This window comes from Camponotus floridanus, unplaced genomic scaffold (assembly GCF_003227725.1).
Source record: "Camponotus floridanus strain SB8 unplaced genomic scaffold, Cflo_v7.5 scaffold3, whole genome shotgun sequence".
Taxonomy (NCBI): Eukaryota; Metazoa; Arthropoda; class Insecta; order Hymenoptera; family Formicidae; genus Camponotus; species Camponotus floridanus.
The window spans coordinates 7,459,318-7,485,913 of record NW_020229436.1 but is presented as its reverse complement, the minus strand read 5'-3'; the positions used below and the strand labels follow the sequence as shown (position 1 = coordinate 7,485,913).

The 26,596-nt window shown below is 27.6% G+C and overlaps 1 protein-coding gene across 3 annotated transcripts in view; it reads left to right on the top strand.

Moving 5' to 3' along the window:
- Positions 1 to 26,596, top strand: part of LOC105254178 — a 45,608-nt gene that overhangs the window by 10,952 nt on the left and 8,060 nt on the right. For all 3 annotated transcript variants that reach the window (XM_025410125.1, XM_025410126.1, XM_025410127.1), the window contains exons 2-4: positions 14,162 to 14,314; positions 18,197 to 18,334; positions 22,975 to 23,089. In XM_025410125.1, coding sequence (XP_025265910.1) covers positions 14,162 to 14,314; positions 18,197 to 18,334; positions 22,975 to 23,089 — 406 coding nt within the window. The remainder of the gene's footprint in view (positions 1 to 14,161; positions 14,315 to 18,196; positions 18,335 to 22,974; positions 23,090 to 26,596) is intronic.

The following is a 26,596-nucleotide window of genomic DNA, read 5'->3' as shown; positions in this document are numbered from 1 at the left end:
ATTAATATAAAAAAGATAGGAAATCTGCTCTCACATAAAAAAATATGACGCATCTGCCAATTCACAACAGTGAAACTCTGATTTTAAAAAAAGACATAATATGAAGAGCATCACTTTAAGGTCCAATTCCACAACTTACTTTAACCGAAGTTTAACTCGTTAAAGGAGGATTTACATTGCGTCCAATATCCGATGTGTGATGTTCGATTGAATACGATGTGGAACTGAGTCTAAGTGACGAAGATAACAAATAAAAACCGATGTGCAATAACAAAATTTTTTTTTCCTTTTTTTATTAATATGTTACAATAATATTAAATTTCGTTATAAAATGTAAATTAAGTAATAAATTCGTACTTAATTATTTATAATTATTTTGTAATACAATTAATAAAAAATGAAAAACTTTTTGCTTCTTTCTTGCACTCTAATTAGAGAGCCTCGGCTCTTATTTTCTATTCTCAGTAATTATCTTTTGAGCAAACATTCTTATTTTAAAGTTTATTGTTATTTATACTAATTTAAATTTATATTAATAATAAACAATATACTAATTAAAATTTATATTAATAATAAACAATGAAGAATTAAATATTCAATTATACTCTTTCTCCCTCTCTTTTTTTCTTTCTCTCATTAAATCTTATTTTGTATTTCTTATCTATTAATTGTAGATATTTTTCAATCTAAGTGCTTTTAGAAGTTTCGTAATCTTAATGTTATTTATATATACCTAAATTATTTTTGTAAGAAAATTTATTTATTAGATTTATTACTATAAGTAATTTACAAAGAAAGATACAAAAATAATTCTACGTTTTGTTGTAGTCTCTTTTGCAAACGGTTGATTAAGATTAATGTTTTTTAACACTTTGCACTAGATTTAGATTTAAGAAATAAGATATGAATAAGAGCTCACACGAGCTTAATTTTTGCAAAACATATGTTTTTTGAAGTTTATGTACAAAAGAAAAGTTTAAAAGAAAAAAAGAAAGAACTTACAGAATCAAAATGCGAAATTAAAATATTTTTTTTTATATTTTTACTTATTGATTGATTTTTTATTTATCAGAATTTGTTTTTTTATTTATTGCCACACATAATTTTTCCCAACACTTATGCGTGCATAGATTACCTTGATGTCTATTGTTATGCCTCGCAGAAATAATCGATAATAGAGATATTATGTCTCCCAAAGCACTACAGTAGTTGTACTTTATATTATATATATATATATATGTATATATATATATATATATATATATATATATATGTATATGTATATATATATATATATATATATATATATATAAAATATAACACACACACACACAGGGTGCACCATTTTAAGATACCCATCCCAATAACTTTTTTATTTTTGAATGTACAACAAATATTTCAAATAAAAGTTGCTTGACTTCGAGGGGGACAGAAGATGGTGGCAAAAATTTGACCTTGGATAGTGATTTGAAGATCACATAAAGATCAACTTTAATTTCTTAAATGGAACCTACTATTTTTCATTACACATTCTTGTAGCTTATCTCGAGAGCTTTCCAAAACACTATAATTAAATATCTTTTCGTTAAATACTTTTTGAGTTATGAGGCTTGAAATCATTTCTTAATTTTACGTAAACCGTAAAATATCTTGTAAAATATTCATTTTTCGATTATCTTACCTTAATACTTTTATGTACAAAATAATGAGAGGAATCAATTGATGTAAAAAAAACATACAATTGTTTTTAAGAAAAAAAATATGTAATTTGCAATTAACAATTACATATTTTTTGTAAAACAACTATGTGTTTTCTTTACACCAATTGATTCCTCTCATTATTTTGTACATAAAAGTATTAAGGTAAGATAATCGAAAAATGAATATTTTACTAGATATTTATGGTTTAAGTATTCAATGAAGAAATACTTCATTATAGTGTTTTGGAAAACTCTCGAGATAAACTACACGAATGTGTAATAAAAAATAGGGAGTTCCATTTAAGAAATTGAAGGTAACCTTTACGTCACCTTCAAATGACTCTCCAAGGTCAAATCATTGCCACTATCTGATGATCCCCAAGCCATGCAACTTTTGTCTGAAACATTTCTTTCTAAAGTGCATAATTTATGAAATATTCGACCGGTTCAGGACTTTTGGGACACCCTGTATATATATATATATACAATATGTATACAGGGTGAGGCAAAAGTATGGAAACCCCTAAATTTTTCGAAAACTATGCATTTTAGAAACAAATGTTTTAGACAAAGGTTGTAAGGTTTCAAGTAATGCATTACGTAGCAATATCAGTGTAACCTTGAATAGCATCGTCAAGGTCACATAAAAATCACTTTGAATTTTTTAAATGGAATCCCCTACTTTTTATTATATATTCTTGTAGCTTATCTCGAGAGCTTTCCAAAACATTATAATTAAGTACCTTTTTATTAAGTACTTTTTGAGTTATAAGGCTTGAAATAATTTCTTAATTTTACATAAACCATAAAATATCTAGTAAACTATTCATTTTTCGATTATCTTACCTTCGATTATCATACTTTTATGTACAAAATAATGAGACGAATCAATTGGTGTAAAGAAAACATACAGTTGTTTCTAAGAAAAAATATGGAATTTGCAATTAACAATTACATTTTTTCTTAGAAACAACTGTATGTTTTCTTTACACCAATTGATTCGTCTCATTATTTTGTACATAAAAGTATGAAGGTAAGATAATCGAAAAACATATCAAAGTTACTTATACATTTTTATTCATTTACTAGCATTAACATTACCCGATACGCACCACGAGGAGATTGCTGGTCGGATTTAACGCATCGTGTGTGTGTGTGTTGGAGGACAGGAATGTGAAAATGTTTACATTTAAAAATGTGTATTGCTGCCTTGTCTTCGGATAATCTCTTGCAGAATCAAATGTGGATCGAAGTGCGTCAAATTATACAATATTTTGGAGACGTAACACGTCCTTATTTTTAAGGAGATGAGGAGAGGGGGAGGATAAGTTTTAAATCTGACAAATTATTTTTAAAATAGCGGCTTTAAGTTTGAGAATAAAAAAAATTTTAAATACGACCATTTTCGTCGGAGTTATATTTATTTGAAGTTATGTGAAAATTTAAACATTTTATATATGTTAAACTTACATTTTAAAATGTTACTAATGACACATTACAAATTAAATGTTCTCTAAACCTTTAATATGTAACATTATAAACTAGGTGTTGCTTGAGCGTCGCGCAACGTTTTATTTGAAACGTTTTAAATAAATTCGTTTTAATTATCGAAATAGAATGTTCTTGAGACGTTTTATTGACGTTAGAAATAAGACGTTTTACCAAAAAACTTATATGCAACATTATATACATTCATTATGAAGCGTTTTTTAATATGATGTATTCTTCTCGAATATAACGTCACTTGAAAGTTTCACGTCTAGACATATATACATGCATACATACGCACATATATATGTATATACATATCTATACATATAAATATATACATTTTTATTTGTTTTCACGTTTTTCGTTCTTCTGTATCTTCTCTCTCTCTCTCTCTCTCTCTCTCTCTCTCTCTCTCTCTCTCTCTCTCTCTCTCTCTCTCTCTCTCTCTCTCTCTCTTCTTCCCTGAAAGAGAAAAAACAAAAAAATATTATTATTATTAAACCTAAGATAATATAACAGGAAAGTGAAGCTACAAAAAAATGATAAAAGGAAAAGTAGATATCAAAAACATGGCTATGGGAAAAACGAAGTTAAGAAAAGGAAGCAAAGGAACAGTCATTCTGGATTGTGAGACAGAAGAGAAGATGAAATAATTAAAGACTACAAACCAAGTTGGGTGAAAATTTCAAAGTTATGAAGTCACCGCAAATAAAACCGAAGATAAAAATTGTCAATATTAGTAAAGAGGAAATAAAATTGAATGATGATAATTTAATAGATACAATTAGAAAGCAAAATAAAATGGCGCCAAATAAAGGATTTCAAATGAGAATTGTGAAAAGAATAATTAAATAGAAAAAAATGATAATAGTAAATCCCGAAAAGAGAAAAGAAAAAAGGTTCTATAATATGTAATTAAAACAAATAAAAAAACATATGAATTAATATTAAGTAAAGGAAAACTAAGTAGGATGGAATAAGTGCCCTGTGTTTAATTATATTAGTAATTTAATTATATTAATTATATTAGTGTTAAAGATGTTTTAAATGCTGGAGTTATTTTCATATTACGAAAAATTATACGAGATGAAACATGCCACAAATGGGAAGCATAGAGTATTTGAATGCAGAGAAACCAAGAAGAGATGCGTAAACTGTATGTTTAAAATTCAAGTATACAACTTTGAGATAAGTGATGAGCACGATGCCCTTGATCTAGAATGTCCAACATTCAAAAAGGTAATACAGGAAGAGAAAAGGAGAGCCGGCTGGGAATATACGAAATAGCAAGAAAAAAGAACGAAGAAAGAAGAGTTAATATTATATACAAATGCGCAAAGTCTGTTAGCGCATGAAGATGAGATATAGCATCAGATTATGAAGAGATTGAATTCTGCAATTATAGCATTATCTGAAACGAGATTGACTGCTAAAATTGAAGATAGTGAGGTGAATATTTCGGGTTATAATCAAATGCAGAAAATAAAAATACAGGAAGAGCAATTTTATATGTAAGATACGATGTGAAATATTATTGCTTGTGTGTTGCGATAGAAATAAAAGAAAAATTGTATAAAAGTACGATAATGGTAATGTATCATTCACCGAGTGCATCACATGGTGATTTGGTTAGATTTTTAGAGGATATAGTAGAGGAATTAACAATAAAGGGAGATTATATGGTATTGGGAGATTTTAATATAGATTTTATGGTAAACTCGTTCTATACGAAGAAATTGCAAAACTTAATGTTGAATCTAGGTATGAAACTGTATGTTAATAAACGAGAATCACAAAGGATAATCAAACAATTATTGATCTATTTTTTGCTAATAATAAAGATAATTCAGTTACAGTAATTCAATTACAGGTAATTTATGAATCTAAAATAACAGATCATACGTGGCTAAAAATCGTTTCATATTCGAATAAAATTAAAAGTATAGAGAATTTAATGCCAGAGACATTATAGTAAATTAGTATATATAGTAAATTTAGTATAAATGAATTTATTAGCTTTGACCAAGACGCAACAACCGCTTTGCTGTGCGCCTAGTATCAAGTTACAGGGAGACGGCTTTTCTCGTCGCGTGCTTCTGCTCACGCAGATTGGCCAATCTTCTTCAATTAATTTCTCACTAATTATTGCAAAGATTGCAAAATAGTTGAGGAGTTTTCTTCTTAATTTGAACCAATCTACCTTCACACTTCGAATGTGCAAAAATTATCGGACACTATGTATGAGATGTTTCAAAAAGGGAAATATCGAATCTTTTTGTTATCATCCTTTTATTACTGATTTTCGAAAATAGTCCAAAAAAAGCAAGTTCTTAATCGATATCTGGCAATATAAATTTTAAGATAATGAAGCCCAATTATATATTACACTTGATGTTTCAGCATATTAATTTTGTACATTATATTAAAAATATTAATTTTTAATAATACAAAACAGATCTATAAATTACAAGCGATAAGAAGAAAACACAAATTGTATACAATTTAAGTCTATTCTTGTTACAATTTTAAGTCGTCTCATATATAATATAAGTTCATTTAAGAATTATATACTTGATAGTAAAACATATCGAAATGGCAACCAACATTGACACAACAAAAATTAAGCAAAAGAAAAGGTTAGCGAAGACTGGTTTCACGCGTATAGAGAATTTTTGAGAGTCATAGATCCAGATATAGTTGATGTAGATGAAGTAAGATTAAGATTAAATAAATTAGAAGATTTGTGGAAAACTTTAGAAGAAAGTCTAACAGAGTTAACTATTTATGAAGAGATTACAGAGAAATAAATCGATTGAGAATTAGTTAGTCACGAGGAAAAGTATATTGCACTAAAGTTAAATGGAAAAAGAATAATTAAAGAGCGCGTTAGATCAGGCTTAGCTATTAATGATCTAGATCAAACGGATGTAGCACTAGATAATGTTAAACCATGAGCAAATGAGAATCACATTCATCATCATCCTGGCGTCACAGCCTTTGGTGGGCCTTAGCTTTCTCCAGAACACTCTTCCATTCGTCTCTGTCCATCGCCCTACGCCTCCATCCCCTCACGCCACGTAGATCACTCAAGATGAGAATCACATTAGATTATCTAAAATCGATTTGTCTATTTTTACAGGGAAATACGAAGAGTGGCATTCATTTTTTAATACTTTTAATTCATTGATACATTCAAATACTTCTTTAAATGATATTCAAAAATTTCATTATTTAAAGTCGTCAATCGAGGGAGAAGCGGCAGAAACAATAGCCTCCTTAGAAATTTCGGAAATGCATTATAACGATACTTGGTCTACATTAAAAGATAGATATGATAACATTGCGGTCCAAAATCATATTCGAGCGATATTTGAAAAGCGATATTGCCGGCATTAAGAAAAGAAAACAGTGTGACATTAAAAGGAATGTATTGAATGGTACTCTAAAACATACGAGAGCGTTAAAACGTCCCACCAAACACTGGGACGATTTACTAATATATATATATATATATACAATATATATATATATATATATATATATAGTGACTAATAAATAGTGACTAATATATAGTAACTAGTAAATTAGATTTCATAACTAAAGAATAGGAATTTAGCATAGAGTTTCGAAAGATACCCACCTTTAATGAATTAATTGAATTTCTCACTAAAAGATACCAAATGTTGAAAGCAGTAGCTAGATGATACATATCAATTCCATCGAATAATAGCAATAATAATGCACGTCCATTAGGTCCATTAGGTCCATTAGGTCCATTAGAAAAGATAACGGATACTCACGCAGTACTAGCAAGTGTTAAATGTATGTAATATAAGGGTGAATATCAAATTTACCAATGTAAAACATTTAAGGAGCTCCTGTCAGAGCGCCTAAACAAGGTAAAGTCTTTAAAATTATGTTTGAATTGTTTAAAGCCTAAACACATAGCTAAAGAATGTTTATCAGGTAGTTGTAAGAAATGCTCCAAAAAACACAACATTTTGTTACACAAAGATCGCGATATAGCAAAGGAGAATAAAGAAGAAACAAACTATAAACATGAGGTTAATGATAATGTTTTAAATATATATATAATATATATGTAATACAGCGATATTAATGCTATATGCACGTATGCTCAATCAAATGAAGTGTTAGACTCAAGGCACATACTCTTGTCAACAGCTTTAGTTAGAGTAAAAGACAATAAAGGACATTATATTGAAGGTAGAGTATTACTAGATAACGGTTCTCAATATAATTTTGTTACTGAAGAGTTTGTTAAAAGATTAAAGTTGAAAACATTTGATGTGAACATTTTCAGTGATGATCAGGTTGAGATTAAGAGAATAAATCAACATGTCTCTCATTCTATGAAATCAGTGACTTTAAGAACTCGCTTCGGTACTTTCGGCATGGATTTAACGTGTATACATGTCCTTTCCAAAATCATTTAGAATCTACAGTAACAATAAACACAGAGGCTTTAGAACTACTAAAAAATATTAATTTAGCGGATCCTCAGTTCCATATACCAAATAAAATCGAATTACTGATTGGGGCGGAGAGTTTTTGGAACTTAATTTATGTCGGACAAATAAGGTTAGGCGAACGAAAATCTATATTACAAAAATCTTTACTCGATTGGCTCATATCCCATTAGGCTTTAATTCTAAAAAGATAGTAGAAATTAATTGTCATTTAAGTACAATGGAAAAATTAAACGAAACAATGCATAAATTTTGGGAAGTAGAAAGTTATCAAGAATCGAAGAAGATAGATTTAGAAGAAGAGTATTGTGAAAGACATTTTAAAACCACATATAATAGGCAAGCGGATGGTAGGTTCATTGTACAGTTACCGGTTAAAGAAGAAATAATTAAATTATTGGAAAATTCTAAAAAGATAGCTTTAAAAAAATTTCTAGCGTTAGAGCGGAAATTTGCTAAACAACCAGAATTTTAAAATGAGTATGTAAAGTTTATACATTCAGTTAGAACATATGAAACAAGTAACCGTACACAATACAAATAAATTAAAGATCTTTTTGCCGCATCATGCAGTGACTAATGAAAGCAGCACAACCATAAAAACTAGAGTAGTATTTGACGCATCTAGTCAATGTAAAAGGAAAATCTTGAAACGACGCTCTATATAAAGGTAATTCAAGCAGGTTTAGTTGATCTAATTATATGTTTTCGAAGTTACAAATACGTTTTGTGTGCAGACATCAGCAAAATGTATAGGCAAATACTAATACACGAGGAACAAACTCCATTACAAAGTATTGTTTGGCGGGAAGATCCGAAATCAGAAATAGAGGAGTTCGAGTTGCTTACCGTAACTTATGGCACAAAGCCAGCGTCATTTTTAGCAACTAAATCTTTACATCAATTAGCTGAATTAGAGAAAACAAATTATTCTCAGGCAACAAAGGTAGTTAGTAGATATTTTTATATGGACGACTTATTAACGGGTGCAAATACCAAAGCTGAAATTATGAAGCTAAAAAGAGAAATAACAGAATTATTAATTAAAAGAGGTTTCGAATTACATAAATGGAATTTTAATATAACGATAACTAATGAAGTTAATCAGACAAAAAAGGAATTCATAAATATTGGCGAAGAGGTTAAATCTAAACTACTAGGTATATATTGGAATCCAGTCAAAGATACCTTTCATTACAAAATATCGGAAAAAGAATGCGAAACTCGTGTAACAAAGAGAGCTGTGTTATCACAAATTTTAAGTTATTCGATTCATTAGGTTTGGTTGGACCAATAATTACACTAGCCAAAATATTGATGCAAGAATTATGGAGTTTAGGCATAGAGTGGGATGAATCAGTATCTATGCATATTCACAGAGAATGGGATCTGATAAAATCACAGTTAAAATTACTCAATGAGTTAAAGGTAGCTAAAGCGGTATTGTCAGGTGAGACCGACACTCAAATACAGATACATTCTGCGACGCGAGCGAAAAAGCTTATGGCGCATGTATTGTATATGAGAGAACAGAATTCTTAAGGAAAAATAATAATTTCTTTACTGTGTTCAAAATCACGCGTAGCACCAATGAAAAGATTGTCATTGCCACAATTAGAATTATGTGGCGCAGTTTTATTGGTAAATTTGATGGATAAGGTAATAGCTAGCTTGAATATAAAGATACAAAAAAAATTCTATTGGACAGATTCAACGATAGTCTTAACCTGGATAGGCTCCCCATCTAAAAAGTGGCAAGTTTTCGTTGCAAATAGAGTTAGTGATGAAATAGAGTTAGATTCATAATAAATCGTCCGAATGGCTACACGTGAGATCAAAAGACAACCCGGCCGACTTAATATTTAGAGGTACAACGCCTCAGCATTTAATACAAATTAAAAGTTGGGAAATCCTCAGTAGTTAAAAGAGCATGAAACGTGATCAAAGGAAGATGAAGATTTATCAATTAATGATGTACCTGAAATGCGAAAACAATTAGTTATAGCAACGGTTGTGACGTATAAGACCGTTATAGATTATAAAAGGTTTTCCTCCTTAAATAAATTATTGCGAACTACTATATATGTGTTAAGATTCGTTCATAATATAAGATATAAAAAAGAAAGTTGCATAGTAGGAGAAATAATTATAAATGAGATAAGTATGCAAAAGGTGTAATAGTTAAGTCAGTGCAAAGACAAGAGTTCAAACAAGAAGTAAAAATATTAAAGAGCGATATTAAAATTCCGCGAAGTTGTAGGCTAATAACGCTGAATCCATACCTGGATGAGGAAGGAATACTACGAGTAGGAGGTAGACTAAAACATTCTGTGCTGTCCGAGGAAGTCAAACATCCTATATTACTTCCAGCATCGCACCATTTTATCATGTTGATAATTATATATTATCATAAAAAACTTTTCCACGCAGGTGTTCAAACTCTAAACGTCATAAGAAAAGAATTCTGGCCTATATTTGCAAAAAGTTATGTGAAGAAAATCTTACGAAATTGTGTAAAATGCCGTAAAGCTCTCATCCCAAGTCCAGTTGGTAATTAATGGGAGAATAGCCAGCTATTAGAGTCAATATCAACAGACTCTTTTATAACACCGAAGTGGATTATTGCGGATCCTTTTATATAAAAGACAGAGTATAGTAAAAACGCCGAAATAGTAAAAAGTATAAAGCTTATGTAGATATGTAGCTATATTTGTTGCATGGCGACAAAGGCTGTGCATATCGAGAGTGCATATCTAGTAGAAGATTTAACTACGGAAGCCTTTATAGCAACTTTGAAAAGGTTTATAGCACGAAGAGGTAAAATAAAGAATATGTATTCAGACAATGGAAGAGAACTTTGTTGGAGCAGACCGAGAACTGCAACAAATACTTGAGACAGAGGATTTTAAAAAATCTATACACGGATTTGCAACCGACGAAAGAATCGAATGGCATTTCATACTTCCCAGATTCTCGCATTATGGTGAAATCTGGGAATTAGCAGAACGTTCTATGAAACTACATTTAAAGCGCACTCTTGATGAGGCCCATTTGACAGTCGGTGAGATGACGACAATCCTAGCTCAAGTAGAAGCTGTACTCAATTCAAAACCAATAACACCACTATCAGAGGATGCAAGGGATTTAAGAGGACTAAACCCCAGGACATTTTTTAATTGGTGAGAGCTTCCAAAGTTATCCGGAGAAAAATCTGCAAGAAGTACCTAAAAACAGACTTTCAAGATGGCAATACGTGGAAAAAATTCGACAGGATTTATGGTTCAGGTGGCAAAAAGAATATCTTTTGACATGCCAACAGAGAAGTAAAAAGATGGAAAACCAAAAGCAAGGCAAAATTTGAAATAGGACTAGTCTTATTGAAAGAAGAAGAGAATATGCTTCTAAAATGGACACTAGCAAGAATCACAGTTCATTCAGGTCCAGACGGAATAATTCGAGTGGTTACTTCATGTACGGAAAAAGGAGTTTATATAAAAGATCTATTGTCAATATTCCGCCAATTATTATTGATTAAAATCTATTATTATATCTTAAGTAATCAGTATTTGAGCGTTACTAATTAATTTTTTTTTGGTTAGTTTAGTGCAATCTTAGTTTAAGTTTTGTTCTTTACATTCTTCTTTTATTTATTATTTTGATTTATTGAAAATATTGTTATAATTGTCATTGTCAATATCTTCACTGCCGATGGTAAATAGTGGTAGATGGACCCTGCATGGGCCATGATTAGCCTTCAATAAATAAAAGCGATTGAAGTAATGCTATAAAAATATTGATTTTAATTTTTGCGTATATAATTTTATTATATAAGGTTATTACGTAAAATAACAGTGAAAAATTTGTCATAATGAAAAATTTATAATACTACTTTAAATATTATATAATATTACTATAAATATTATATTATAGCAATACTTTAATTATAATATTACTTTAATTATAATATTACTTTAATTTATTTTTAAAATAATATGTTAATTTTATAATATTAGAAGTATATAAAGAAGTTTTCATATGGTCATTAATTCATTTCTGAATATTTTTATATAATATATTTGCTAATATAACTTTATTTTATCTTAAAATACTTTATATATTATTCTTTGCTTCTGTCATACTTAATATATAGAAAATCTTTTATAAAAATATACATTGATTAAAATATATACATTTAAACACATAGATACATTTAAAATGAAAATATTTAAAACGTAAAATATTTGTATTTTTTATTTTATATTTTGTATTTAAAATAAATTTTTTCAAAAATCGTTTTATATTTCTATTTAAATAGTTTTCAATATCCATTTTCTATTTCAAATGCATTTTTCTTAGAATTTAAAAAATTAATCATACCAATAATAGTTCTAAATATTAATAATTTATACAACAATGTATTGCACTTATTCATTGTAAACATTCATTATAAAATGAATTTTAGATTAACCTTTAATAAATTATTGAAAATTAAGTTATTGTAAAAAATAGTTCGATAAGTACACATCAAAGTACACATCAAAGTACACATTAACTCGTACTTTAGTATGCGTAACCAACCTATTACCATTTGTACTAGCAACGTATACCATATAGTGATACTAGAATACAGATGCGATTTCACATAAGAAATAAGAATAGATAGAAAGATCTAATCTAATAGGTAGATAGTACAGTGCGCGTCAACGATTCTGTCCTATGCAAGGGGCAAGTGGAGCGTAGAACTGGCCAATCAACCACTGCCACGCTGTCGGCTGATTGGCCACTTCTACGCTCTCTTTACTTCGCCTAGGACAGAATCGTTGACGCGCACTGTACAAAATATAGATAGTAAGAAATAAGAATTTAAATATAAATAAATATACACATATACACACAAAAATATATAAATATTTAAAAAAGTGTCTTTTTCCATTTCCTATTTTCAATGAATGTTTAAAAATGTTTAAATATTTTAATATTGCGCATTTTTACATTTTTTAATGGAAAATATATGTATTTTCAATTATTTTCAATTATTTTGCATTTTCTATTTTTATAAATGGATTCTGATGTTCATATTTTACATATCTTTAATTATAAATATATAAGCTATAAATGTTTAATGAAATGCTTAATCTCAATTCAGCTTTCGTTATTGAATTTATTAAGAGGCATGCTCAAATGTGCACGAATATATGCTTAAGTGGGTACGCATGTGGAGCAGAAAATAATTTAAGAAAAAAAAGAGGATAGAGTTGACGGCAACGGTAGTGACGATGGTAGGCGTGGGAGTTTTTGCATGTGAGAACATTGGCAACGTGCCATAGTAGACTGACCCACTTTTAATGTATAGATTGACCTGCCTGACGCCATTTTAACTTTGCGCCGTCGAATAGTCGCCACTTTTAATTCTATGTTTTTAAGTCACCGCAGATTGTTCAATCTTAGAATCTTTAGTATTTGCCAATAATTTTCAGCATGATGCAATTTATGAAAGGAATATATAAATATCAGAATTTTGAAAAAATTATATGTTATATAAAAATTTAAAAATTTCCTCAATAAAACTGCTTTTTAAATTTAGTATATTTTATTTTTAATTATAAAATCAAATCTCAATTTATTACTTAATATTTATTACTTAATATTTATTTATTATTTAAATATAATGAATGCATGGTGTATTTAAATTGTGTGTGTGTGTGTGTACATAAGATTAAATCTTAAATATATTTCAATAATGAAAAATATTAATTTGTATTTTTAATTAATATAATTTCTGTTATAGGATCTTCCTAAAAATTATAAACATGTTATAAACAAAAACTTTAAATTACAATTTTCAATTGTAGATAAGTACGTGGTTATTAATTAAATATAATTAAAAAAATAAATTTTTTTAATATTAACTGTTAATTCTAATACATTGATAGAAGTTATGAATACACACAGATAATAAATATTTTTAATATATATTTTATAAAATTTGATCCGAAAGCTATGTATATTATTCTATTCAAACTGTATGTGTGTTTATGTCCATGCATGCGCAAGTGTGTATGTATTTATATTTGTGTTAAAAGTAAATCATTTTTTTGTATAAGTTAACTGCAACAGGAGTTCTTTACATAGAAGAATATATAATACATAGTAGAGTATATAATAATGCGCAGAATGCTTAATTTCGATTTTCATGTCAGTGTCATTGATAAATTTAGCATTGACTTTTCTTAAATTGAAAAGGGAAATGTCTTATTTGTAATCATATCTTGATATGATTATATATATGTAAAAATGTTTATAAAAAATAAATAGCTATAATAATAATATTATAAAATATAATACTATACATATTTAATAATAATGTTATAAAATATAGTACACAATAAACAATATAATTATAAATAGTATTATATATATACATAGTATTACAAAAAAGATTTGTAAACTTATCTTCTTAATAATTGTATATTCTTTCAGATTTATCTGGCAGAGGTTCAAAAAAATTTGGCGATGTTTGTGAAATGGATAACGAATGCGGTTTTGCAGGTTCTTACTGTGAATTGACAAGAAAAGTTTGTACTTGTAGAGAAGAATTTGAAGCCACTAATCACCTCGACAAATGCGGACACGGTAAATTGGGGATCCTTACCTAAAATATAATATTATAAAAATATAATATTTATTAGATATATTTTAGTACGGAACACATAGAGTGTTCTATACATCAAACATATAATAAGACATAATAAAAAAATAAAATTAAATCTTTACAAAAATTTAATATATATATGTATACAGAGTTTTTGTTAAAGATTGAACTAAAAGTTCGTGGTTGGAGAACGCAGTAAACTAAATAGAAAAGTCCTTTACCATTTTGCAATTTTTGCAATAATTATTGAATTATTAATTAAATAGGATTAGCAAATAAGCGCATGTTTCGCATAACTAGAATATAGGATGTTTGCTTTAGATGTGCCAACAGCGAATATCGCACGACAACGAAAAGATAAGAGTCAGGGAATGCACGGTCAAATTCGTTACCATGTGATACTCGCCACTGACATACCTACAAACACATTCTACAATCTAAACGCCCGAAACGCACACTAATTCGTCGATCTGGTTTAATTACACGTTTTGAAAAGCTCTCGAAATAAGTTACAAGAAGGTGTAATGAAAAATAAAGGGTTCCATTTGAGAAATTAAAGATAACTTTCGCGTGACTTTCAAAAGACTATCCAAAGTCAAATAATTGTCACCTTCTTATGTCCCCCTTGAAACCATACAACTTTTATCTAAAACGTTTTTTTTTCTACAATCAAAAATAAAAAAGTTATTCGTGATTGATTAAAATGGGACACCCTGTATATATATATATATATATATATATATATATATATATATATTTGGCGCCCCATTTTATTTTTTTTTTTAATTAATATTTCAAAATTATTCCAAAAATTACAAAATAGTGAAGGATTTTTCTATTCAGTTTATTATATATTTATACACTGAGAAAAATCGTTTGATTGTACCAATAAGACGTATATGATTAAAGGCATTTTGGTTAAATCAAACAAGAATTTCTAGTTATCCTGATAAGATAATCTCATATCATAATCTATCATAATCATAATTCTAATCTATCATAATCATAGTCTAGTTATCATGATAAAATAATCTCATATCATAATCTATTATAATCATATCGATATCATAATCTAGTTATCATGACAAGAATTTCTAGTTATCATGATAACTTAATTTTTTTATAACTAGAACGTTTAATAGATTTTACTAAAAGGATTTAGTTAATATTTTCTGGTTGAATCTATAAAATTTCTTGCATTAACTTCTTTGCTTGCCGCTAAGCGGCGAACCACTCTTAACTTTACTCGTATTCAATATTTGCCATGAAATGTATATAAAGAATTAGTATTAACATTAAATCCAAAGTATATTTTTTTTCTCTTACAAGCATGAGTGCCAGAAAGAGGACGCTAGCTCTCTAATTGTGTGTGTTTGAGCTGCATCCTCTTCTTGCATAACTGTTTGTCAGTTTAATTTCTAACAAACTGAACTTAAAATAATTTATTCAATAATCTGGATTGAATTTATGCAATAATTGTATTGGAATTCACAATATTAAACAAACTTTTGAGATTAGATGAAAAAAATTTTAGACAACTTGCTGGGAAATTTAGTATTATTAACCAGAAAATTTGGTAAATTTAACAGGAAGAAATTAATCAGATTCATCTGGTAATTCCTACAGGAATTCTGGTTCATCCATTTTCCAACAGACATACTGATTGAATTTAGCAGAATTCTAATTAATGCAACCAGATTTTTTTCTCAGTGTATATACTATATTATATATTATATTATATTATATTATATTATATTATATTATATTATATTATATTATATATATTATATTATATTTATATATTATTTATTATATATGTTTTATGTAGAAAAAAACATACAGTACCGAAACACAAATATTGCATCTTATAGAAACAGGAAACTTTATTTTAATGAATAAATAAATAAATAAATAAATACAGGGTGTCTCAAAACTCATAATCAATCTTTCAAAGACAGATTTCTGGGATCATCTGAGGACGATTTTTCCTCAATGAAAATGTCAAGGTACTAATAATTTTCGAATTATAAGTGATTGAAAATAAAGGATTTTTCGTAAACTAAGCTTTGCAAAAATAAAATATTAACGAAACCATATTCTTCGATTAATTTTAAATAGAGTTTACTTTAGTTGAGTTTTAATTTAACGCTTAATTGCAAAGATATATGATGACAAAAATCGGGAACATGCAAAAAATAATGACCTTCATCGACATTTTCGCTGAGGAAAAATCGTCTCCAAATGATCCCAGGAATCTGTCTTTGAAAGATTAATTATGTGTTTTGGGACACCCTGTATATATATATATATATATATATATATATATATATATAATGTATGTATATATACAAGGTGTATCTGAAATGATGCACTAAACTTTAGGAGCGTATTCTAAAGATCAAAATAAGACTTTTATTTTTTATGAATATGAGGCCACAAATGAAATTCGAAAACGTGTGAAATTGATCAAACACCCGCAACGTAAATTTATTTATCTCTCAAGAGAGAATGATAGATAGTTCTGCCATTTTTTTCTGACATACAACCAATTTTTAACTTTTTCCCCAACCTTTAGGAGCCTTTAGCTTGGAGGAAGGTTCAGCAGCGGACCCATGTTCATAGAAAAAAAGTCTTATTTTGACCTCTAGAATACGCTCCTTAAGTTTAGTGCATCATTTCAGATACACCCTGTATATACACGGTGGGCCATGCACTCGAATATCTCGAAAACAGCACTCTTCAGAAAGAAATGTTTCAAACAAAAATTGTAGGGTGTGAAGGGGGACATAAGATGGTAGCATTGGTTTGACCTTGGAAAGTCATTTGAAGGTCACATAAAAGTCACCTTCAATTTCTTAAATTGAACCCACTATTTTTCATTACATATTCTTGTAGCTTATCTCGAGAGCTTTCCAAAACACTACAGACAAATGTTTTTTCATTAAATACTTTTTGAGTTATAAGGCTTCAAAGTTTGCAATACTTCGATATAAAATGCAAAATATCTCGTAAAATATTTAATTTTTGGTAGTCTTACCCTAATACTTTTATGCACAGGATAATGAGACAAAACTATTGGTGCAAAGAAAACGTATGATTGTTTATGATAAAAAATGTGTAATTTGCAATGCACTTTTTGTTATAAACAATCATGCGTTTTCTTTGCACCAATAGTTTTGTCTCATTATCCTGTGCATAAAAGTATTAGGGTAAGACTACCGAAAACTAAATATTTTACGAGATATTTTGCATTTTATATCGAAGTACTGCAAACTTTGAAGCCTTATAACTCAAAAAGTACTTAATGAAAAAACATTTGTCTGTAGTGTTTTGGAAAGCTCTCGAGATAAGCTACAAGAATATGTAATGAAAAATAGTGGGTTCAATTTAAGAAATTGAAGGTGACTTTTATGTGACCTTCAAATGACTTTCCAAGGTCAAACCAATGCTACCATCTTATGTCCCCCTTCACACCCTACAATTTTTGTTTGAAACATTTCTTTCTGAAGAGTGCTGTTTTCGAGATATTCGAGTGCATCGATTAAAATGGCCCACCGTGTATATATATATATATATATATATATATATATATATATATATTTATTTATTTATTTATTTATTTATTAATGTAATGACTTTCCTGTTTCTATAAGATGCAGTATTTTTGACCAGTACTGTATATGTTTTTTCTACATAAAATACATTTAATATTTAATATTTACATTTAACAATTTAAAGTATAATAAAGTATAATAAAGTCTAAAGTAAATTTAAAGTAATTTATTAGTTTTATCAAATAATTCATCTTTAATTTATATTCCACAATTGTATTTCGGTAACAAACATATTACAAATCTTTTTAGCGGTAAACGTGAATGAGTCCTGTTTCTTTCATGAGCAATGCGAAGTACGAGTAAGCCAAACGGAATGCCGCGATGGTCGATGCACCTGCCTTTTTGAGAAAATTCCGATGGTACAACCTAACGGTATAACCTGCGTCGGTAAGGAATGGAATTCTTAATAAATTTTAATGAAAATCTTATCATACCCACATGTTTCGACATGGCAGAAATTAAAAGCGCGCAATTAATAAAGCTCTTGCATATTCTATTTCGATGTCTTTCAAAACCATCGAAAGCTTTATCAGGGATATCTTTTTTATATAAAAAATAAAAATAAGAAAAAATATGAAATAACATTGTTTGTTGTGATTATAGTATAAATTAATTATATCAATAAATAAAAAATGTTTAAAAATATATAATATATACGTACTTACATATATACTTATTTAAAATTTACTTTTTTGTAAAAATATATTATTTTTATATATCTATTTTTAAATATTAAATAAGAGAGAGAAACTAAAAAATTGTAAATTTATTTAAAAATTAATGAAAAAGATCTTAAAAATGATAAAAATTATCATCATATTAATATATTAAAATATATGATATATAATTTATTAATATTTTAATATTAATATACAAATATTACAAATATTATAAAAATATTTCATATCAAATTATATGCTTTAAATAGAAACTGGAATTAAACAAACTGGAATAAAAGAATTCGTTTCTTCAATAATTCTTTTCATCGATAAAAAATCAACATTTCTTTAAATGAAATTTTTTAAACGAAGTATGATTTTTTTAAACCGATAAATCGATTTTTTTAATTATTTTGCTAAATATCCAAATAAAGTTATAAAAAAGATAATTTAATTTATTTTGACATATTGTGTGCCATAAAATATATACCATAAGATATTCATTTGAATTTTTAATTTCTTACTTATTTTTCATCTTATTATATGTTAATACTTTCGTATAAGGAGTGATAAAATAAATTGTTTAATACATAAATCATATAATTATATTAAAAATGATGTTACATATCACAGATGCAATATATGTAAAATGATTCCTAAGTGAGTACAAAAAATGGGGACTGACTTATTTTATGAAGAAAATATCATATGAATGTATGTCCTAAATACTTTGTTTCCAAAATATAAGACGTCAATTTGTGAAAAAAATGAAAATTTCAAAACCTAAGAAAATGTTTAGAAATATTGATGTGCGTACATATTAAGAACCATTTTCTAATATCAATGAAATTTTTAAATGCACCAAAAATATGCATATGAGTAGTCATGTTTAGTTTTTTAATAAAAGAATAGTACATGCTACGTTTTTTTTCAAGTTTAATAATTTAAAATCCCTAATTGAAATTCAACAAATTATCTCTTATAGCCGTTATTTTCTATATTAGAGCTGAAATAAAAAATTAAGGCTATTTATACTTTTAATTTGTATTTGAGTTTTAGTTTAGGATTTCAAGAAAATTATTAAATATGGAAAAAAACAGTAACATATCATTCTTTCTTTTAAAATACTAAATGATACTATGACTATACGGCACAATTCCCATAACTTTGGCGCCATAATGTAAAACTAAATTCCGGTAGTAATTTTAGCGGAGAATATTGGAAAAATATTTAAAAAATTCTACGACCAATAGATATTATTAATAAACAATATTAATACTAATATAATAAATATAATTAATATATAATATGTAATTTCATGAAACTGTATATAAACTATATACGTTTTCGTTTGACATTGTTTACCTTTTTTATATTGAAATCAAATGGAACAATGATTGATTTCTATTGTTGATATTTTTTACGACTTTAAAAATTATCATATTTTTTAGAACTTGAAGAAAAATATTGTGATATTTCAGGCATGTACTTTTCAAAACGAGTCAAATTTTAGTTATAAATTAGATAGGTTTGGGTTAGGTTATATCTTCCGGAAGTGGAGCCCTATAGGAATCTAACCTACTACTACCCATACGCATGTCTATGATGGATTTAAAAATGTTTCATCGATATTGAAAAATGATTTCTAATATCATATGTACGCATACCAAAATTTGAGTAAAATATCCCTAAGCGGTTTTTTATATTCTCGAAATTTTCATTTATTTTTCAAATTTGTTATCTTATATTTTAAAAACAAAGCACTTTAGAACATACGTACATAAGACATTTTCTTTATAAAATAAGCCAAAAAATATCTCCTTACATTTTTTGTACTTAAAAATAGAATTTTGATATGTTTTTAAGTAGATTGTAAAATATCTAATAAATTATTAAATTTTAAAATTTTACTTAATACTTTAACATGCAAAATAATTAAAATTAAGATGATTAGGATTTAAATTAATGTATTCGTGTAAAAAATATGATTACTTTTATGAACAATTTAAGTTCAATAATCAATTCAAATTCAATAATTTTGAATTTTCTTTAAAAAAAAGAATTTTTAACATCTGAAATAATTTATTGCTTATTCAAAATACACAAAATACAAAATTTTTTACAATTTTATACAATATTTTTGTATTTTTATATTTTGTATTTTTATTTATTTATATTTTAGTTTTATATATAATATTTTTTATTATCTAATAATATGTCTTTTATGTATATATTTGTATATGCATGTATATATAAATAATTAAGACAGAAAAAGATGACATTTTTTTAATGATTTTGATCAATTACCTTATATATATATTTAACGCTATATACATATATTTAAATCTTTTTATTTTTAGGAATGTTTCTTGTTTTATCATAAAAATAATAATAGTGATAGTATTAATTTAGCTTTCAATCCTTTTAAGATACACGCATACATGAGTTTTAATTTACAAAAGACCCCGCACAAATCTTATGAAAAAGTGGTTTCAGTGAAATTATTTAAAAGTTGTATATGTTTTAATTTATGACCTTCTGATCAAAAGTTTCAATAGACACGATCTTCAAAAATAGACAAATTTTTTGTTATAAACAGATCTTTTGACGTTCAAAACGGAAAATTAGATTGACGTTAAGAGATGTATTCGACATTACATGTGGAAATATTTGTATATATTGATATATTCCCGCATATGTGTATATCCATATGTAAATCTGTGTTTGTGTGTATGTGTGTGTATACAGGGTATCCCATTTTAATTATGCACCCTGATTAACATCGCAGAAAATAGTCCGATGAAAAAATGACAATTTTAGACAAAAGTTGTAGGGCTCGAAGGAGGACATCTGATTAAGGTGACACCAGTTTGACTTTGAGTGAACATGCCAAGGTCATAGTTCAACTTTGTTTTTTTTAATGGAATTCTATTTTTTATTATATCTTATCATATTCTTGAAGTATATTTCGAGAGCTTTCCAAAACACTACAATAAAGTATTTTTTTGTTAAGTGTTGTTAAGTTATAAGTTTTGAAATAATTTCTTAATTTTATATAAATCCTGAAATATCTCATAAAATATTCATTTCTCGATGATTATCTCAATATTTTTATGGAGAAAATAATAAGAGGAATTAATTAGTGTAAGGAAAATACATAATTGATTTTAAAAAATTATGTAACTTAATTACAAAAAATTAAAAAGAAAATGACATAAGAGCCAACGCGCGGCAGTTGGAGCGCAGAGAAGCAACAACACTTTTATCTTTTTTCAATATTAGTTTATTAAAAAACACATTATAATAATAAAAAGCGAACGTTTCAGATCATCTTTTGATCCTTCTTCAGCGCGATGTTAACAATATATATTACAGATAGTGACGCGTTACGTTAAACGAATTTATTCTCGACGCGTAGATGACGCTAAATTGCATTCCGCGGAGGTCTAGTAAGCACTCTGCTTCCAACAATCAATTAAATATACTATAGTTATGCTATGCTATAATATATATTGTTAACATCGCGCTGAAGAAGGATCCGAAACGTTCGCTTTTTGTTATTATAATGTGTTTTTTAATAAACTAATATTGAAAAAAGAAAGAAGTGTTATTGCTTCTCTGTGCTCCAACTACCGCGCGTTGGCTCTTATGCCATTTTTTTTTAATTTTTTGATTACTTAAGCCAAGTCTCTAATTATTAAATGTTAATTACAAATTACATATTTTTTCTTAAAAACGACTATGTGTTTTTTGTTTATGTAAAATTAAGAAATTATTTCCTAACTCGAAAAGTATTCAACAAAAAAATATTTTATTGTAGTGTTTTAGAAACTATCGAAATATGCTGCAAAAATATGCAAAATACTTCTAGTTAAAAGAACAAAGTTGAACTCTATGTGACTTTGGCGTTCGCTAAAGTTCAAATCAATGTCACCTTAAGATGTGCCCCTCCCTCCCGAACAATACAATTTTTGTTTAAGATATTTTTTCATCGGACCGTTTTCTGCGATGTTAATCGGAGTGCACAATTAAAATAAATAAAACACCCTGTATACACACACACACACACACACAGATTCATGCATACGCGCGAATATATCAGTATACATTCATGCATATTGCCATATGTAATATCAAATACATCTCTAGTATGTGAATCTAATTACCCGTTTTGAGCGTCTGTAACAAAAAAATCTGTCTATTTTTGGTAAGGTCGTGTCCATTGGGACTTTTGATTAGGAAGTCATAAACTAAAATATATTTACAACTTTTAAAAAATTTCCATAAGAAATAATTTTTCCATAAGATTTGTGTGGGGTCCTTTCTAGTTTTTTATTGAAAATTGCAAATTGATCAATTTGTTTTCAGCCGAAATCCAAGAGCCACCCAACCTCCAATACATTGATCCGACGATGATCGGCGTTCTCGTTGGCATGGCACTGATGTTTATTATCATTTGCGTCGTTCTTAGACTCTTCAGCAGGTAAGCAAAATAATTTGATTGATATTAAATATATATTGTGTGCATTAAATGCAACCGCTATTTTAATAAATGCACATAAAATATATTATAACATTGTTTAAATATTATAATGTAGCATTTACACATTTGTTTAGTTCAGTTGAACTTCTTGTACTTTTTGTTTTTCCTTTTTTTGTCTTTAACTTCTAAATATATACATATATGTATAAGGTATTTGATAAAGATTGGACCAATGCTTGTGAGAGGATTGAGAGCGTAGTAAACTAAATGGAAAAGTCCTTTACCATTTTGTAATTACATTTTGTTATTACAATATTAATTAAAAAGAATGCGAATGAGTGCAAATTTTGTACGGCCGTGGGATGTTCGCTCTAGATATATCAGCGATGAGTAACTATTAATTGCAAATTAGATATTTTTTTCTTAAAAATAACTATATATTTTTTTACATCAATGGATTCTTCTCATGCCTATTTTGCCTAAAAGTATTGAGATAAAATCATCAAACAGTGAATATTTTACGAAATATTTTATAGTTTATGTAAAATGAAAAAATTATTTGAAGCCATAACTCGAAAAGTGTTTAATAAAAAATACTTAATTATATGTATTTTGGAAAGCTGTCGAAAAAAGAATGTGCAATAAAAAATAAGGAATTTCATTTAAAAAATTCAAGATAATCTCGTCCAAGATCAAACTCATAGCGTCAGTAAATAGATCTATTGAAACTCTACAAGTTTTATATGAAACATTTTTTTCTAAAATACATAATTTATAAAATATATGATTGTTTCCAGACTTTTGGTACACTGTGTATATTGCGTTCTCTACCCGCTTATGAATATTCTAATCTTTATCAAACATCCTGTATATCTATTTAATTTTAATTTCCTGTATATCTATTCTGTGTATCTATTTAATTTTAATTTCAATTTTAGATTAGATAAAAAGTGCAAATTTATAATCATATTCATATAAATCCCTTCTCTCTTTTATAAGAATTACAAATAATAAAACCACGATTAAATTTACTTATACAAAAATAGAATAAAATAAAATAGAAATCAAATTTTAATCAAAATTTTTTAATATAAATATGCATTTAATTGGGAAATTGCAATGTTGATATGCCACTATATGCATATTTTTGCTGAAAATAAAGTGACACCCTTTTAATATACTTTATTATAGAGGATAATGTGTGTGGATTCTTTTGTGCAAACCGTAACATTTCTAGATTAGCTTTGATTTTACAAAAATTGTGAGATTATTTATACGAGTATACTGACGTTATATTTTCAGAATTTCTCCTGCTATTTTCTTATTATTTTTCTTTTCTTATCTTTTTTTTAAAACATACATACACATATATGCAATAACAATCAAAGGTAAGTCTTTCAAAAATGATATTTATTTACACACAAACAGAGAGGTCATTAATCTCAGAGAGAAATGAAGAAGAATGAAGCGGATTCATTAGAAGTTCGCCACGTTCTGGCAATATTTTGGCAATAAGTAGAAAAAATATATAACCTCTTACAATTAAACTTTAAATGCCAGTTACGTTTACACATATCTATCTTTTTAATTTACTTGTTTATTTGCATATTTAGAATTTTTTTCAATGTTCAAAAAATATTGAAGTATTTTTTACGTATATATTTTATTTGCATCTATTGATTACCTAAAAACTAAAAAAACATTAAGATTTATTTCAGTAAACATAGTAACACTAATATAATATTAATGTTATAATTTCCCACTCAATAATATAACTGTTATGTAAAAGATATTGTGTGTTACATTGTAATTACATTGTTACATAAGAAATTATATATATTAATGTTATGTTATTGTTACTTTATGCTTGTTGGAATTTATTACATAAGCATAAATAAATACGCTATAATTCTGAGACAATGATATTAGTATATATATAATAGGAAAATTTTTATTTATAATTATAAAATAAATTATAGAATTTACCTACTTATTTATTTATCTCTAGTTATCTTATTGATCAAATTATTAAATAATATTTTTCGAATACAACACCATTACAGTATTATAAATGGGTATAAGCGAATTTGAAGAATCAATTATGCAATAAAAGAAAATTTCACACATTTTTATTCTGCAATAAATATAGGAAGTATATTTATTTATGTACAATTTATAAATGTGTGTACATAAGAAAGTATAAATAAATATACATATTACAAAATTGAATACAATTTTTAATTTGATAAATACAAATCAAATATATTATATAATAAGCTTGTAGAAGAGATTAACTTTATTTTATAATTTTATATTACATGCGTAAAATATATTGGTATTTGTGTTTATTCAAATGACATATTTACTTTCTTCTTATTTTTTTCAAGCGATACTAAATGATAATGACTAGGTTATATATATATATATATATATATATATATATATATATATAATGACTAGGTTATATATATATATATATATATATATATATATATATTTATTTATATTTATATTATTATGCGAGGTTATGTTATATTGCAGTGCGAGAACTTCGAGATATATCAAACGCGCACACTAAAGAGAACGGCTGTCACGAATCGCGTTAAATAAATAAACATTTTTAGAGAACACAGGAACTTTAATAAGCAATACAGAACACAGGCAATAACTCAGAATAATAACACAACGGATTAATAATGGCTCGTATATAAAATACGTCCGAATAGCTTAGACAGTTATCTTCTGACTCAGCTGACCATTGTTGTTTTTAAACAATCTTCTTGACTACGGGATCCGGACAACGGCAGAGCCGTAATGGGTGTGTTTCGGGGACGCATCGCTACAGTAGCGCTATTGTAACGCTACATAAGCGTGTTTCACGTTATTAAAGCGCTATAGTACCCAGACAGCACACATGTCCAAAAAACATCTAAAAACGACTTAAAAACGTTTTCTAGAAAGTCCTCTAGACATCTTTAAGACATCTTTTGGCCTTTTTGTGCTGTCTGGGTAGCGCTATAAAAGTACGTTTCAGGACTTTCTGCTACAATTGTAGCGGTCGCCATTTTTTTCTGCTACAATTGTAGCAAAAAAGCTGTAGCGCTACTGTAGCGATGCGACCCCGAAATACACCCAATGACTCGGGCGCGGAACAATATATATATATATATATATATATATATATATATATATATATATATATACAGGGTGATTCAAAATAACCCCTGTGTCCGTGAAATGACACATTGTTGAGTCAATTCTAAGACGATTTTTCCTTTTGCAAAATTTCGTCCGAAGCTTAGTTTTCGAATTATTACAGAAAGTAGTTAACGCATGACGGGTCGGATACAAGAGGCAGGCAAGGATGACGCGATTCACCGTCAGACGCGGGCGCTTACGCAGGGCGCCTGCTGCGATCAGCTGGTCGCTATACACATACGGACACACATGCGAACACATACATTCTCTCTTTGTCTGCTGTCTGTCTGTCTGTCTCTCTCTCTCTTT